Raw genomic sequence first — 18,214 nt, 5'->3', positions numbered from 1 at the left:
ATGAGGTCAGACTGTGGTTTTTCTCATTTATTGTGCTGGAGCTGGGCGTCCTGAATCTTTTCAACCACCTATCGCGCTCATTCTGCTTCCTGTGCTGGGCGTCTGCCTCTCGCTGGCCTCTGTGGCGCTGCTGTGCCTGTGGAAACAAAAAAATAATAAAAATAAATAAATAAATAAATAAATAAAATAAAAAAATAAATAAAAAATCAGCCTCTGTTATCGTCACGACCAGGCAAGGACTCAGGATGCAGATGCAGGGTACAATAGACAGTTTTTGCTTCTTCAAGGTGCCTCCAAGTGGAGAAATAAATAGGCTATCAACCCAATTCTCACTACATAAGAGGCTATAAAAAAATATCAAAATAATAATCACTCCACTAAGGAGGAAAAACACAATAGATTATTAAACTACTATCTGTAAAAATAAAAACTCTCCAGCAAACTGGAGTCTCTACTCTATAAAAAGTAAGTAAACAAAAGATCACTCCACACGGAGGAAACAAAAGGCTATGCAAACTTAAACTATGACACAAAACTAGGAAATAAACTTACAATTCAAAATCTCTCACTTGGAGGAAGAAGAACGCAAAACTTTCCGGAACGCTGTGAAAAAGAGCTGGGGTGCACGCACGCAGACGAAACACACTGGCACAAGACAAAGGGAGACACAGACCATTTAAACACTGGGCAAGGGGAACAGGTGAAAACACTCAGGGCAATCAGACTGAGACACATGAGGAAGGGCAAGTGACCTGAAACGAGAGGAGAGTTACTTTTCAAAATAAAACAGGAAAAGACAGGACAAAACAAAACCAGGACAAGACAACCTCACCACGGTGTCACTGCAGTGATTTCCTGACAAGGTACTGAGATTTATTTATTGTATTCTGAGGAGTCGTCATCAAATGGGAGCTACTTTGCCACCTGGTGGGTGTCTTGTTTTAGCTAAACCAACAAGACAATCTCCACCTCTAAATTTAAAGATACGGTATATAGATTTTATATCTTGTTTTCATATTCATTCATTCACCAATTCAAATCATTTCCGCTGCAGTGTTCCCTGTTATACTGAATATTATATTGTTATTGTTGTGAAATTACATTTATTTTTAATACATTAAAATAATAATTTAAATCAGTGTTTAGCTAGTATGTGAGTTTGGGGTTTTACTGAAGCAGCTGAGCACACACAGCCAAAAATCACCTTCTCTGCCCCAAAGACTTTTAGTAGCAAATACAATCAGTATTTCGAATCATAGAGAAGGAAGAGAGAGGGAAGATCAGCCACCAAGAAGGTAAGAATAGATGGGAGCTTACTGTTTGGGGCTGTATTGCCCCACCTACAGGTGGCAGGCTGGAGCTTAAACAGTAATTTTCACAATTCAGATGTTGATTTTTTCTTTCTGCAGTATTTAAGTATGCCACAGGAGAGATAATCATTTTGTAGTAGTCACCTCTTCCTTGCTCTCCTCAGCAGGTGTTGTGGGTCTGAAGAGGGAGAGAGGTCCAAACACCTGCTTAATAAGAGCGCCAAGAGTAATCATGTTGATCACAGGGTGTTATTGAATAATTTTTCTGTATTTATGTAAATGTGTATTCTTTGTTTTTTTTTATATCTGTATCATGTTGGTTTTCTGTGACTAATCATTACTTTATATTGGTCTAGTGTTGATCCTGCCGTATTGGTTTCTTCCAAGTTATGACCTGCTGCAGGAAAATGAGTTTCACTCAGAGGTGGTTGGTGATGGTGTGTCAGTGTATGTAGGAAGCTTTATTAAGCTTTGGCGCTTCAAACTAAGCTAGTACAGCGCCATCTGTTGGTTTGAGCAACGTACTGCAGCCCTTCAAGACTTGGGCCAAAAGTTTTTAGTTTTAGTCTCATGCGTGTGCAATAAAAGCTAGAAGCCAGTGAGCTGTTGCTAAACTTGTAATACTTATGTATTATTAATGTTACTGAGCAAAATGTTACAATTATTAAATACATTGTCCAAGAAGGCCAGATATATAATATGTTCACTGACACAAAATACGACTGTATCCTCTAATTTAGGCCCATTGTCCACTGTGTGGTCGTGTGTTTTAACTTTATGGTTGATATTTGAACATTTTATATGATTGTGTGACTGGAAAACGATATTCATCATCATTAGCTTATTACTTTTATTACATTGGGTGGCAATGTTGTCATAAAAGAAAACATTGGGCAAAGATTTTGATTGATGCAATTTGATTTGATTTAATTTAATTTTACTTAATTTTTTGAGAGATACTCAGGGTCTCTGACAATACCATTAGTTATCTTTTAACTACTAATACTAATTTACAACATTCACATAATAACATATGTATTGCCAAGGCATGAATGAGACTATTAGTTTGACTACTATTATCCTAAATCTGGAGTAGAAAGTCAATAAAAATGTTTCTGTATCATGTTGTTTTGAAAATAAAAATAACATAAAAGTATTTGTGTAAGACACTTTGACTATGTTTGCACTCATCAGTAAATAAATAAATATAGTTTTGTTTGTGACTGTTTTAACTAACCCAGACTGTAACAGATGGCAAAGTCCGAACTATAACATCATCAACAATCATAATGCGTGTCACTGCAACTGGCCACTTAACTGAAATAAACTTTTAACAATGTTTGAACCATAGACTGTATCGATTTGTAGACTGTGTATAGATTTCACCACAAAAAATGGGGACAGTTGTAGTCTAGTTACTGTTTTTAATCAACAACAGGGTTACAAAAAGTAGCCATTAAAAAACAAACAAATAAAAACAAACCCAACAGGACAGAACAATATCACATTTCAAAGATAGGTTTACAGCAAGCAGCAACCTCGAAGAGCCAACATGAAACTGCCAAAACATGCAATTCCTCTATTGACCACTAGATGCTGTCAATCCTCATAGACTCCCATGTTTTTACAGCCTGGTGCAAAAAACAGTTCTGGTCTCTACAGCTGATTTACTCCCTCATAACAACTGTACGGGGGGAACCCTTATGTTCAGCCCCATTGTTACACTGTAAAATGTTTTCACGGTTAAAAAACAGCAAACAACTGGAAACAGGATTGCCATTATTTTACTGTAAAATTAACAGTACCATGTTGTTGCTGGTATTTACTGTTTGCTACCGTTTTTGTAAATACAGCCAAAAGCTGTTATTTTCTACTTTTACAGTCAAATTTAAAGGATTGGCAGTTTATTACTGTTTATTTAGACTTTTTTCACAGGATTTATATTTGCAGATTTTTACCGTTAACTGTAGTACATATACAAAACATGCTGCAGTATAACTGCTAACATGGGCTGAAGCTGCTAGGGTCCACATGATTTTGAAGTTGTACCCATAATTCCAATGTTTGTAGTTGTAAATCAAACTTTGCAAACCTGTAAAAAAAAAAAAAAAACTCAAAAGAAATTCAAGTTTCTGCATGTGAAGAAATTATGCCTGTGTTGAAGAGATTTGTATTTGTTAAAAAAAGGTTATTTGAATCAAAATTATGAATAAATAATCAGTAAGGTTGAACAAAGACACTGTAACAGAACAGCATTGAGTTCAGTTTTTTAAGTTCAGTCTTGCAGCTGGAGAAGAGGTCCAGACTTCATCACATGTCTTCTGTAAAAAAGCAGAAGCTGCTCTCTGAACATCTTCTGGGGGGGGGGTCACCACATTAGGTGCTTCCTTCTTTATCCATTAATGTAACACAGAAATGTAAGGAAGCAGATTGTCTTTTTGTTTGTCTTTGGCCGCTTCTTTTCTGCCTTATTCTGTATGTCTCTTGTACTGATTAATAAAAAAACAAAACAACCTAGATGCTCATTCTTGTGTCGTGCAGATTTTAATCAGTGGACAATAGCAGGTTTTAGGTAATGACTTGCTGGGAGATCCTATTGGCTAATAGGAGCCTCCTCTGCCTTCCTATTGGTGGAATCTCACCTTGCTTTTTGATTTTGAAATACCATGAGCAGTGCTGTTTTTTCTAATATTAATCATCTTCTATCATTGAGAGATAAATGAATTCCTAAACACTTCCTGTTTGCAGTACAAAGCAACACATTTGATGTCATCAACTTAGGGAAAGCAAAACCTTTAAGAATTTGTGGTTGATGTTGACACATCCGGCACAGAGTCAGCACTGAGGTGTGATGCAGCCCCTCACAAGCTGCCATTTGGTTCGCTGCAACATGGAGGTAATAGCACTTTGCACTATTGTGGGTGAGTGACTTATACATTATTATAAGTGTGTTTCTGTGTGTGTGGTCGCCTGTGTTAATATGAACCATTAATGTTAGGATCTATTTTCGATTTTCTGATTTGCTTATATTATTAGAAATGATCAAATTAATATACATGCTGGTGTTTAACAAGAATAAATTGCACAATACAATTTGCAATAGATTACTTCACGTAGTTGTGCTAAATAATGCCTGTCCATTTTTTTACAGTATTTTTTTTTATGTTTAATTTTAGAAACTGCTAAACCAGCTCCTGCTTCATCAGCTCCTGCTTCATCAGCTCCTGCTTCATCAGCTCCTGCTACACCAGCTCCTGCTACACCAGCTCCTGCTTCATCAGCTCCTGCTTCATCAGCTCCTGCTACACCAACTCCTGCTACACCAGCTGCTGCTACACCAGCTGCTGCTACACCAGCTGCTGCTACACCAGCTCCTGCTTCATCAGCTCCTGCTTCATCAGCTCCTGCTTCATCAGCTCCTGCTACACCATCTGCTGCTACACCAACTCCTGCTACACCAGCTGCTGCTACACCAGCTGCTGCTACACCAGCTCCTGCTACACCAGCTCCTGCTTCATCAGCTCCTGCTTCATCAGCTCCTGCTACACCAGCTCCTGCTACACCAACTCCTGCTACACCAACTCCTGCTACACCAGCTGCTGCTACACCAGCTGCTGCTACACCAGCTGCTGCTACACCAGCTCCTGCTACACCAGCTCCTGCTACACCAGCTCCTGCTACACCAGCTGCTGCTAGACCAGCTGCTGCTACACCAGCTGCTGCTACACCAGCTCCTGCTACACCAGCTCCTGCTACACCAGCTGCTGCTACACCAGCCAATTTATGAAACCTTGTTCTGCCTGCTTCTTCTGCTGGTCTTGGTTCATTTTGTCTCTGCTCACTTTCATTTTTGTTTTCATCTTTGTCTTTCTTCTTTGTGGTTGTTGTGGTAGTTGTGGTTGTGGTAGTGGTTGTCGTGGACGTAGTGGTTGTAGCAGTAGTAGTTGTGGTGGTTGTTGTAGGGGCTGTGGTTGTCGGTAGAATGGTAGTAGTTTGGGGTTTAGTAGTTGTAGGAGAAGATGTTGTGGTCAGAGGGAGAGTGGTTGTTAGAAGAATAGTTGTTGCTGGTGTTTCAGTAGTTGTGGGTGTAGGGCCAGATGTGGTACTGGCAGGGGCAGAAGAGGTGGTAGCGGGGTCAGATGTAGATGAAGTTCCAGATGTGGTAGTCAAAGGCACAGATGTGGTACTGGCTGGGGCAGAAGTGGTGGTAGCGGGGGCAGATGTAGATGAAGTTCCAGGTGTGGTAGTAAAAGGCCCAGATGTGGTACTGGCTGGGGCAGAAGTGGTGGTAGCGGGGCCAGATGTAGATGAAGTTCCAGGTGTGGTAGTCAAAGGCCCAGATGTGGTACTGGCAGGGGCGGAAGTGGTGGTGGCGGGGCCAGATGTAGATGAAATTCCAGGTGTGGTAGTCAAAGGCCCAGATGTGGTACTGGCTGGGGCAGAAGTGGTGGTAGCGGGGCCAGATGTAGATGAAATTCCAGGTGTGGTAGTCAAAGGCCCAGATGTGGTACTGGCTGGGGCAGAAGTGGTGGTGGGGCCAGATGTAGATGAAGTTCCAGTTGTGGTTGTAAAAAGGCCATATGTGGTACTGGCTGGGGCAGATGTGGTTGTTGGTGAGTCTGATGTAGTAGGAAGAGGGGCAGATGTTGAAACTGGAGAGGTAGAGATAGATGTAGAAGGAGCAGAAGTAGTTGAAACGGATGGTGGGCATTTGCAGTTATTATTTTCAGCGTTAAGGTGAGGGTAAAACTGAGCGACAGTTGAGTCGAGAGGACAATGTGTTCCAGGAAATACTTCAAATTGTGTTCCCATTTTAGCATGAAGCTCTGCCAAGGTTTTCGTCTGCATATATAGAACATCTTTCTTATTTTCTGGTACGTTTTCGCCCCAGTGTGCACTTGCCAACCACATCCCCTGACTGGGACTGTAACAACAGAATGCCGACCAGAGCATGGCTGGAATATTAATGTTTTTGTTGTTGATGCGGATGTTGTTGTTGTTGCTGGGATGTGCTCCGATCACCACAAAGCCTTCTTTACGGCCGTTGTTGTTGATGCAGTATTCATCCAGAACACATTTGATGCAGGTCTCCATTCTGTTCCAGCTTCCCTGGTTAAATGTGCTTTCTTGGGGAACAATGTTGGTCAGAGTGAAAGTAGATTTGGTATCGTTTTCAGTCAAGCCATAAGAGCTTGGTAATAAATGGCCTTTGTCGAACCCTTGGTTCGTGTAATCACTTTTCACAGCCTGGTGACTGTAGCTCCTTTTTTTGTTTTCAATGCCCATGTTGCGGCTGAAACGTAAGTCCTCAAGCTGTAATAAATGGAAGGCTAAATTATTGATGTGGGCTGGACTGCAGTAAAATAGATTAAATGTACAAATGCTAATAAATTCCACAAAGATAATAATTTCAAGTTAACTCCACATGCAACAATATTAGGTGTAAAACATTTGGAGAGCACTCATTGTGGAAGCAGAGAAAGGCCATACTCACAAATATTTTTTTTATCATTTTAAGATAATGAAATAGATTATTTCTCTTTTCAGGGCTTTGTTTTCTCGATATAACGGGATAATTATTTCGTTATTTCAAGATAACGAAATAATTATCCTGTTATGTTGAGAAAACAAAGCTCCATTATCTGAATAATTATCCCGTTATCTTGACATAACAAAGCTCTGTTATCTGTTATCTCGAGATAACACTGCTCTCTCAAGATAATTATTCGGTTATCACAAGATAACCGAAGGATAGTTTTAATAATAATAGTTTTTCATCCGTCAAAAAGCTTACCTGTGGTTCTATCTTCCAAATAGCTCCCGGTCTACTTGCTTCGTTCCCTCTGTACTTGCCAGCAGAAAACACTGGAATCTTGTTGTTGGTGTCGTAGAGTGTCACAAACGTTCTGTTGTCTCTTAGAGTCTGGCAAATGGCTTTGTATCTGTTCTGGTTCTGGATGTTCCCTCCCTTCAAGATTCCCGGGATCCGTGGTGGTGTTTGCTGGAGAAAAAAGTCTGCACAATCTGACATTGATTTCACCACCTCGGTTACTGCAGGACCGATGGGTAGGAGGAGGAGAAGCAGGAGGCACTGCATGTTCAGTAATGCCATCGCCAAACGCTGTTTATAGGTCAGAGGAGAGAAAAAAGTTGATTTTCTTCAGTGTAAACTACAGTGAAAGGTGGACTGTTGCATGTAGAATCAAAATAAACATGACTGGATTTAACTAGTAGAGATAGAGACTTTTCTACTGTATGTATAAATCACTTCTCTGTATCAAGGCTGAAGCTCTACTCAAAGAAAAATAAATCCTACCTCACATTAAACATTTACTTACAGTCATTGTTACAGTCATTACAGGACAATTATTCCATTATTTAAAAAAATAACGGAGCTTACTAACGGAGATAACTGGATAATTATTCTGTTATCTCGAGTTAATGAGATAACAGAGCTTTGTTCTCTCGGAATAATTATCCCATTATCTTGAGAAAACAAAGCTCCTTTATCTAACAGACTAAATTAATGCTACTGAAAAGTAATATATACTACCTTGCACTACACACACACTTTTTTAAATCATATTTGTATACATCTTGGAAACAAAAAAAAAAACAAAAAACATGGCATCTGTGCTATTCTGTAATTTCTGCCAATTTCTATTCACTGAAATTACAAATACAGATGACAGATGAATAAAATGCAGAACAAACACGAGAAGCAAAAAGAAAAACTTACCATCCCTCAGCTAAATTGGTGTCAGTGGAAACGACCGTCTTCCCCAGATATCAACTGAGCCTGAGGAGGAAGTCTGATTTTATACTCAACCATGTATGAAAGTGGGTGTGCTCTTCCCACCAGTAAGATGCTTGCTCTTATCTTTTTGCAACCAGAGAAAACTGGCAGATCTCATCAACACCGTGTTTCACATTCACACATTTCTCAAAAACAGACTTAAGATACTTAAAGACGTGTTAAGTAGAAAAAAAAACAAAACAAAATGACAGAACGCAAAAACACACAAAACATTTAAAGTTATGTTTGTTTTTTGTTTAGAAATTGCACTATTTTGGTCCCAACTGAAATATCTCAGAATCTATCAGATGGATTGCCATCACATTCATGACATTCAGGATATTATGAGCTTGTTTTATACTTTATGTTTAAGATTTAATCACTTTGTTCTTTATCCTATTGTTGTTATTATTCCCTGAGGATGAACTCTACAGACTTTGCTGATCCTCTGACTTTTCTTTTACCACCACCTGGAGGTTGACCTTTGGTTTTTAGCGAAACATCTGTTTGGACTTTTAGTATTAATGGCTCAAATAGTTCTAAAATGCAGTGATAATGTTACTTTAACCGCTATAAATCTGTTTTCATGGAGTTCACCGTGATGGATCACCAATATGCCAGTCTGATTTTCACATCAAACTGAAACTAAACCTGTTGATGTGACCCCTAAAATGTGCGTCTCATGAATTTCTGCGAAGCAGCTCTCACAGAAACCTCTTGTTCCCCTTTTACATGACAACCCCTTTTTAAGGCCATGGTTCCAGGAAAAGTTCATCCTGTGGAAGCATTATACACTAATGCACTGACTCCGTCATGTTTAGTTTTCTTCACAGATAGCTGAAACTTTATGACAGATAATGTTGTATTTGCAACTTTACAAGAAAGAACAATAAAGTTTACAACTGTGTCCTTGATGTTCAATTCCAGAATGTTTTTATACATTAAGAGAAATGAAACTATGTCCTTAGAAAATCAGGTTCAGTTCAAATTCAGAGAATTGTGAAGACATGTGAAACATGCTGCACAAGCAAACAGACGAGTACAGATGTGGAGGTGAAGGTTTTTCTACAGCATCAGCAATGCAACAGTTTTGCTTCCAGTGACAAGAAACTGTGTCTCCTCGAAACTATGTTAGTGTAAAACTGATTCTTATTTTTATTTTATTTTCAGAGATTGGACTTGAATGGATGGTAAACAAAATGAAGCGCGGGCATATGCAAGTTCAGAAAACTTTTGAAAAATATGAAAACTGTATGAATAACTGTGTAACGTGAGGGTTCGATACGTGTTAGGCATCGTTGGCCAGCTGTGGACTGGCCAGTGATATAAAACTAATAATTAATAGTTTTGGATTGTTTATATTTGTGCAAATGAATTGACTGTGTGTGCTTCTGTTTGCAAACTCTATTGACTCAAATTGCCTCTTGAGGGACGAATAGAGTTTTTAAACTGAACTGAAGTGAATGGAAATTTCCACTAGGTGGCGCCACACAGTAGTATGATGCCTGGTGGAGTTCTTACTCCTGTTTACAAACGCTGGAAATATTTTTAGATAAAGCTGTTTGCTTAATCTTTTATTTTGATCAATAAAAGATGAAAAATATTTACATAATATACACAGCATACAATTCAGTTTGTACAGTACTGGCTCTTTTTCTTCATGACTGATCAGTGGATTGAAAGACGTTCAGATTCTCTCCTTGCTTCAGCTCGAGCTGCAGAAAGGGAAGAACATAAAGCCTTTAAGAGGAGCCTTCAATAATCAGCGATCAATAACCATAACTTCATCATTCCTACCTTTAGCCCAGTTTCTGTAGACCTTCACAGACACTACTAGCAGCACAGTGTAAAGGGTGATCAGCAGGACGGTACACATCAGCCTGGGCAGAGACATGACAGGAGGAGGAGGAGGAGGAGGAGGAGGAGGCTGAGCTGTGACTGGATACAAGACAGAAAAAACAAAAAGACATCTGAATAATCTGAGAGAGATTATCATTTGTTCAGTTTTCATTCAAATATTACACGAGTTACGAACAACAGAGGAGTCACCGCTCTCAGCCAGCCCTTCCCGCCCGTGTTTACCTGAAATCTGCTTTATTTCTATTCACTCAGAAAACAGTCAGCCAATCAGAGGAGAGGCTCAGAGCCTCCTCTCTTCTGATTGGGTCACCAACCTGTTGTTACTAGAGCTCCAGAGAGAAGCCTGAGAGAGGAGGTGTAAAACTATTATAACTATATAACATATTGTAGCTATAGTTATAACTGCTAGATGGTTTTTTGGTTCTTAAAACCACAAATATATCTTCTTATGGATATCAAAAATACTGGAAACATGTAACCTTTAATGCACTAGGGTCAGAGAATTTTGTGGTTCTTTACTTGAGTATTTCCTCTTTTTTGATTTGCTTTTATTAAACCAGTGGTTCTCAACTTTATTTTTGAGCAAATGAATTTGAATTGTCACTTTTCACATGAGGAAACAAACAAACTAGTTTGTGTTTGGGAATAACCAGACCTCTGCTGCTCACAGCCAGCCAGCTCTGTGGCGACTGTCCTCTTGTGGGGTGTTCACACCTGTAGAAACCTTCATCAGACCTGGACACTGATGAGAAGGTCATGTTTCCCGCAGGATGGGTCCCAAGGAAAACACCATCTTTGTAGAACTTTGCAGAGAAATTAGACGTGGGTTTGGTGACGTCTTCTTCTCTGTAAGAGCAGAGAAGCATCACTTCATCTCCCTCTGTCACAGGAAGAGCAGGACTCTCCAGGATCACAGCACCATCTGAAAAACAAAGCCACACTCTCACTGTTCTTACGTCCTCTACTTTAATCCTGACGTGTAGTTTGTTCCAGAGAATTACAGCTAAAAAATAATGTCAGAATCAAATTAAAAAACTTAAAAAAGGACCCAAGCACATTTACCGTTAACGGTGATGTTGATGGCGTTACTGCACTCCCCTCGCTCAGACTGACACCAGTACACTCCACTGTCTAATGGATAGATGTTGTCAATGTTGCAGGACAACTCGTGAGATATTCCCCAGCCCGCGCTGCACGGCTCAGAAACCCGAGAGGAGGTGTTTCTCCTCAGTGTCCAGACTCCAGAGTTTTCCGGCACTGTGCAGCTCAGACTGAGGGGGTTGTACCAAAAGAACTGAAGTCTGTTGGGATGGATCTTCAGCGTGGCTGCTGTGGGTTCAAACAGGAAGTACATTTTTTTTTAAAAACTGGAATGTAAAGATGCTTTCAACTGAAACTTTCATGAGCACCAACCAGAGAGGCAAGAGATTTTATTTTTTGGGGTGAAAAAATTGCCCCTCCATAATACTTTTATTTTCAATTGCCTACCTGGGGTTGTTGTCACAGAGGGGGGAAAAATGAATTGAGACAGATTCATTTGACTGTGGGCTTTTATAGAAAGTTATTTCAACCCCCTCAATATACACACGGAGCAGTTTGAGGTTCAGTGTCTTGCTCAATGACACTTTGGCAGCAGCAGAAAAATCTCTCTCAAGAACTTCTTGTTTTCCACAATTTAAACTTGACAAAGCATGGCAACACTTTGTAGATTCAAAACTTTCCACCATTGTTGTTTAGTGCACCACCATGCATAAACAATCCGGCTGTCCACTAGGTGGCGTCAGACATGCAGTATCATATGATCCCAGTGGAGATCTTACAAATTCTCTTTAAAAGATGTTTTTTTTTAATAGATACAGGAAGCTGTTTACGTCATGTTGTATTCTGATCAATTAAGGATTATACAGTACATATATAAATACAACAATACAATTAAAAACAAATAAGATAAATAAAATACAGTATTGTCTTTATGGAGCTGTCAGGATGATAATTAAACTAAATACAGAGCAGCTTCCCGTCACATTCAGGCACTGAAGGTTTTATAAGTAACTTCACTTTGATTAATTGAATAAATAGAGGAAGAGTTTCTGCTGTCAGCCAAGTCTTATGATAACAGAGACTTGGCTTTAATTCAACCTTTTCAAACTACATTGACATGTTTTCAGCATCATTCTGATTCTGAGCCACAACAGCAGTCTGTTCGAACGCAATGGTTGGAAACTGAGCAGATGAAAGTGAAATGAGAAGCAGGCATCTGAGAAGTGACATGATTTCTTCCTGTTCTCTCGATCATAACTGCGTTAAAACAACAATTCAGAGAAGGAAAGGGGTAAAAGAAAGTGGGAAAATAGAGAGTAGGAGGCGATATCTTTTAAAGAAAATAAAAGTAAAATTGCTCACAAAGCATGAGGCAGAGTGAGGTGATCTCCATCCTTGTCCTAACGTAGTTCGTCTTCTTCCTCTTAGTTTCAAAGTTTCACCCAGCAGCAACTGCCCACTTCCTGGCTTCATAGAAAACTACCTACATTTAAAGAAAGATCACACCTACTTTATATATAGTCTGCCTAAGGGAGAGGTGTGGGGCCCATTTTATTTCTGAAACATCACACCTATAACTTATAAGGCGTCATAATCATAAGCTTCAAACTAATTGTATTCAAACAGTGTCACATCTGCCTTTTTTCCTCTTTTGATGCAGTTAAGGAGGTTATAATCAGAACTGAAGAAGCCTTTCCATAAACAACTGCAGCACCTGCAGACACGCAGTTAGTTTTTCCAGTTATGTAGAGAGGTGAGACATGACCCGTTCTGTCACCTGAGGTTTTTATTTATTATCTTATTTCTAGCCAAGGAAGAGCAGACATGGCAACTGCTGCTGGCAGATTTTATCAGCTGTATCATGCGAGGACGACTAACTGCTGACTAAATGCAGCAGGTTTCACTGAGGTGACTGGTGACAACCTCCGAGGCTGAGATATGGAGCCAACACTGAAGAACCAAAAACTGCATTTCCTCTAATGACCACTAGAGTCTGTTTCCAACAGCGAGTCAATCCCCATAGACTTTACAGCAGAAATAAACATGTTTACAGCCTGCTACAAAAAATGGTTTTGGTCTCTAAGGTTAATTTCCTCCTTCATGACTCAACTGTTTGTTTAACTCACCTGTTTACATTTTATTAAGGCTTAAAGTTATGTATAATTGAGGGCATTGCTGCTTTGAGTGACAGGTGGGAGAGCGTATGCTTGCCCCTCCTCTTTGCCCATTTTTGGATTAGCCGGGAGTTCAGTGGAGTCAGGAACTGCCAAGATGGCGACAGTGGAGCAGCTCACTCTGAGCTTCAAAACCGCTCTTGAGAAACCTATGGGGGACGGAGGCTACATCTGTCTTTATTTACAGTCTATGGTCAGGACAGAGCTTCTAAAGAGTGGATGTGTTCTTCCTGTATGTCAGTTACGCTTTCAAGGGAAGGGTTTAGCAAACGAGTTTCCTTAAATACCAATATACTGAGTTCCTCTGAATCACCTGTGCGGGGCAGACTTTATAAAGGTTACCTCATCACACTTCTGTGGTTTAAATAACGTTTATAAAATCGCGCCTGCAGGCTTACAGTAACAAATCATTTCATTGCATTTAAGTCTTTGTCACAGGACATGTGTTACAGTCTGCCGACGATCCTCTACTTTATGAATGAGCCTCACTAAACAGCTTCCGACCTCTACATACTTCAGCTTGTAGGAGGCACTGCGAGAGCTATTCAGCGGCATCAGTGATCAAACAAACAGGAAACAGGAACTGCGACTGTTTTGCTGAAACCTGCAACCTGTCAAGTTTGGTATGAGAGAAGAAAATACACAGAAATTCATTACAGCTAAGATTTTGCTGCTAATGTAAGAGCACTCACTTTTTTAGCATCTGCACAGTTTTTAGTCTGATGCCTAACATTTAGTTGTATGTAGCTCATGCTCGTGAAGTCTCTGCACACCCACACAGATTCACACCTACCGTCAAGATACACAAATGAACAGGAAATGAAGCAGCCTGAACAAAGACAATGAAACAAACCAATCAAAATTAACACAAACTGCAGCAGAATGTATCCAACTTATCACGACGCCAAAAAATGATAGCAAACCATCTGGTTTAAAGCTGCAGTAATCCTCGGAGGTTTGGAAGTTAACAAATGATGCAGCATCACCTCCCCGTCTGCTCACTCATCACTGTGGGAGTGTCAAAGCTCGTAAGCTAGTGCAGAAGCTGTGTGGACTGCAACCTGTGATGTTCTCCAACCACAAGGCAGGGGACACTCAAAGGAGCGATCCCAGACACACTGAAGATATTCTCCCCCACACACATGCAGGATTAAAGTAAACATCCTTTTTAAGCACTGCAAATCAAAGGTTTTCCAATGTGTCTTACATCTACAATATTTAGGTTATACTTAAATCAGCCCGTGAAATAATCCAAACATGTTGGTCTCATGAGAAGAGACATTAATTCACAAGTTAAAAAAAATATATAAGAATTTAAAGTGAGAGCAACTTGAATTCAAATATACAAAAGTCTAGTTTTGAATAAACCTGAAGATGTTGTAGATTTCATGTGACAGGAATTTCTTTCTTCATTTTTTAGCCTCTTGATGCAAAGAACCTTAACACACAACGGCTGTATATAGATTAGAATAGAATAGAATAGTCTTTGTCCTAATCCAGAAAAATAAAAAACATGTCCACAAGTGATATCACATTAACAACAGAGATTTCACACTCTCTCTCTCTCACTCACACACACACACACACACACACACACACACACACATCACAGACCATGTAGAGCTACTGAACAAATTAGTGACATCTGGCGGTTTAAGGGAGGTAGTCCTTTGAATCTATAAATAGCGCGGTCAAACTCGGCTTCCTCTTCATCTGCGCGTGCACATCTACATAAAGTACAGGCGCTCTCTGTAATGAAGACCATGAATACAACGCGTATGGCTGTATGGATACTGCTCCTCATCCCTACAGTGGCACTAACAGGTAAAAATACGTTTACTGTATATTTTTAAAAGGATTTGAAGAACAAACAGAATGAGCGGTTAATAGGGAACAGATTAGAAAAGTATCTGTGAGGTATCTAAAAGCTCTGGGATCTGTCTATTTCCTGGGCAATACAATGGGCATTGTGCTGTAGGCTACATTTTAAAAACTGAATTATTAATATTTTCAGTGATTTGAAAATATACAGGCACAAAAATGAGTCGTGATAGAATCACTTTACATGTAAACAGAGTTTATTATACTTTTATTTCTTTTATTTTTCTGCTGTATTTGTGTGTGTAAATGGTGAAAGAAGATTTTTTTAGACCCTGAACTGTCCTATAATGATATTTTGAGTGCTTACCACTAAACTTTTGTACATTTTTATGGGCGCTTGCGTCAAGTATTTTTTGGGGTTGCTGGCAACTTTACACTAAAAATTAACAAAATGAAAAGAGAAACTTAAAGAAAAAAATAAAACATCGCGGTATCATGTGGGTGAGGACAAAGATAAAACAAAAGGAGGAATGACAAACTCCTTTAAGAGTTTTCCAAAGACACATGTATAAGATATATAAATATATAAAAGACACAAATGAGCTAAAAAATAAAATAAAAAAAAAAGTACAATAAAACCAAAGATAAAAAGATCGATTAAACAGGAGAATAAAAATTTCAGTGCAGGATATGAATAAATTGTCCCAAATTTAATATTATTTAGAGCAGAGGCAAAGAGAAGAGAGACAGTTTGAGTAGAGTTTTCTTGTCCAGATGTGGGGTGCATAAAAACTACACGCTGCCTCTCCATGTTTAGTTTGGACCATGTCCCAGAGATCTGGACAGTTCATGTCACAGCAGTAAATCGTGTGTTTTGGTCCTAAACCATCCAGTGATTTATAAGAAAACAGGAGTCAATTCTTTAATAAAAACCATGTCTGTTCCACCATGTTCACCCCAGTGTGGAAAGCCCCTCTGTAAGGGGGTGTTTTTTTTTTTGCGGAATTAAAACACAGCGTTGATGCGCTTATTGAATGAGCTGCAGGTTTGATGGACGCGCCATTAGTCACGTATGTTACGTAGCGCATAGCCCACATCATGTGTCTGTAGCGGTCTGCACTAACCCCCTTTACACACCACGGACCGGTTTCGTAAGAACTTTCTCATGGACGGCTTGTCTGACAGTCTGGGTTATTTCCCACCTCACTGCAACAACCTCCATGCTGCATAAAAACTACACAAAGAGCCGAAATAAGTCGATGACTTCCCTCATGATTATTGACACTGGCCCAGATCCTAAACATTTGATCAAACACTTATTCAGTGTAAATTCTCAGGCAGCAGCAGCAGACAACTTTATGTCTTTGACAAATGAGGTAATCCGTCATGTTTGTGACTGATAATAATATTCACAAAATAACACTCCACTACAGAGAAGATACAAAAGTCTAGTTTTGAATAAACCTGAAGATGTTGTAGATTTCATGTGACAGGAATTTCTTTCTTCATTTTTTAGCTCTTGATGCAAAGAACTTTAACACACAACGTGTATATAGATTAGAATAGAATAGAATAGTCTTTGTCCTAATCCAGAAAAATAAAAAACATGTCCACAATGGATATCACATTAACAACAGAGATTTCACACTCTCTCTCTCTCACTCACACACACACACACACACACACACACACACACAACACACCACACACACACACACACACACACACAACACACACACACACACACACAACACACACAACACACACACACACACACACACACCACACACACACACACACACACACACACACCACAGACCATGTAGAGCTACTGAACAAATTAGTGACATCTGGCGGTTTAAGGGAGGTAGTCCTTTGAATCTATAAATAGCGCGGTCAAACTCGGCTTCCTCTTCATCTGCGCGTGCACATCTACATAAAGTACAGGCGCTCTCTTGTAATGAAGACCATGAATACAACGCGTATGGCTGTATGGACACTGCTCCTCATCCTACAGTGCACTAACAGGTAAAAATACGTTTACTGTATATTTTTAAAAGGATTTGAAGAACAAACAGAATGAGCGGTTAATAGGGAACAGATTAGAAAAGTATCTGTGAGGTATCTAAAAGCTCTGGGATCTGTCTATTTTCTGGGCAATACAATGGGATTGTGCTGTAAGGCTAATTTAAAAACTGAATTATTAATATTTTCAGTGATTTGAAAATATACAGGCACAAAAATAGTGAGTCGTGATAGAATCACTTTACATGTAAACAGAGTTTATTATACTTTTATTTCTTTTATTTTTCTGCTGTATTTGTGTGTGTAAATGGTGAAAGAAGATTTTTTTAGACCCTGAACTGTCCTATAATGTATTTTGAGTGCTTACCACTAAACTTTTGTACATTTTTATGGGCGCTTGCGTCAAGTATTTTTTGGGGTTGCTGGCAACTTTACACTAAAAATTAACAAAATGAAAAGAGAAACTTAAAGAAAAAAATAAAACATCGGGGTATCATGTGGGTGAGGACAAAGATAAAACAAAAGGAGGAATGACAATTCCTTTAAGAGTTTAAGACACATGTATAAGATATATAAATATATAAAAGACACAAATGAGCTAAAAAAAATAAAAAAAAAAAAGTACAATAAAACCAAAGATAAAAAGATCGATTAAACAGGAGAATAAAAATTTCAGTGCAGGATATGATAAATTGTCCCAAATTTAATATTATTTAGCAGAGGCAGCAAAGAGAAGAGAGACAGTTTGAGTAGAGTTTCCTTGTCCAGATGTGGGGTGCATAAAAACTACACGCTGCCTCTCCATGTTTAGTTTGGACCATGTCCCAGAGATCTGGACAGTTCATGTCACAGCAGTAAATCGTGTGTTTTGGTCCTAAACCATCCAGTGATTTATAAAAAACAGGAGTCAATTCTTTAATAAAAACCATGTCTGTTCCACCATGTTCACCCCAGTGGGGAAGCCCTCTGTAAGGGGGTGTTTTTTTTTTTGCGGAATTAAAACACAGCGTTGAGGCGCTTATTGAATGAGCTGCAGGTTTGATGGACGCGCCATTAGTCACGTATGTTACGTAGCGCATAGCCCACATCATGTGTCTGTAGCGGTCTGCACTAACCCCTTTACCACCACGGACCGGTTTCGTAAGACTTTCTCATGGACGGCTTGTCTGACAGTCTGGGTTATTTCC

At 39.3% G+C, this 18,214-nt stretch overlaps 2 protein-coding genes across 2 annotated transcripts; one reads left to right on the top strand and one right to left on the bottom strand.

Annotated features, from left to right (window-relative positions):
• On the top strand, positions 1-5,060 carry LOC111233475 (keratin-associated protein 4-3-like). Its single transcript, XM_022761297.1, has 2 exons — positions 1-5; positions 4,502-5,060. Exons 1-2 carry the CDS (start codon positions 1-3, stop codon positions 5,004-5,006), a joined length of 510 nt encoding a protein of 169 aa, XP_022617018.1. The 3' UTR covers positions 5,007-5,060.
• A 5,478-nt stretch (positions 5,061-10,538) lies between these two features.
• LOC111233474 (low affinity immunoglobulin gamma Fc region receptor II-a-like) lies at positions 10,539-14,128 on the bottom strand. Its single transcript, XM_022761296.1, has 4 exons — positions 14,105-14,128; positions 12,370-12,490; positions 11,029-11,295; positions 10,539-10,888 (listed from the first exon to the last, which is right to left on the bottom strand). Exons 2-4 carry the CDS (start codon positions 12,398-12,400, stop codon positions 10,539-10,541), a joined length of 648 nt encoding a protein of 215 aa, XP_022617017.1. The 5' UTR covers positions 12,401-12,490; positions 14,105-14,128.
• Between the last annotated feature and the right edge of the window lie 4,086 nt (positions 14,129-18,214).

Source organism: Seriola dumerili, unplaced genomic scaffold, assembly GCF_002260705.1.
Source record: "Seriola dumerili isolate Sdu_G_001 unplaced genomic scaffold, Sdu_1.0 BDQW01000393.1, whole genome shotgun sequence".
Lineage (NCBI taxonomy): Eukaryota > Metazoa > Chordata > Actinopteri > Carangiformes > Carangidae > Seriola > Seriola dumerili.
Note: the sequence above shows the minus strand (reverse complement) of the source record. Positions and strands in the feature narration are given on the sequence as shown.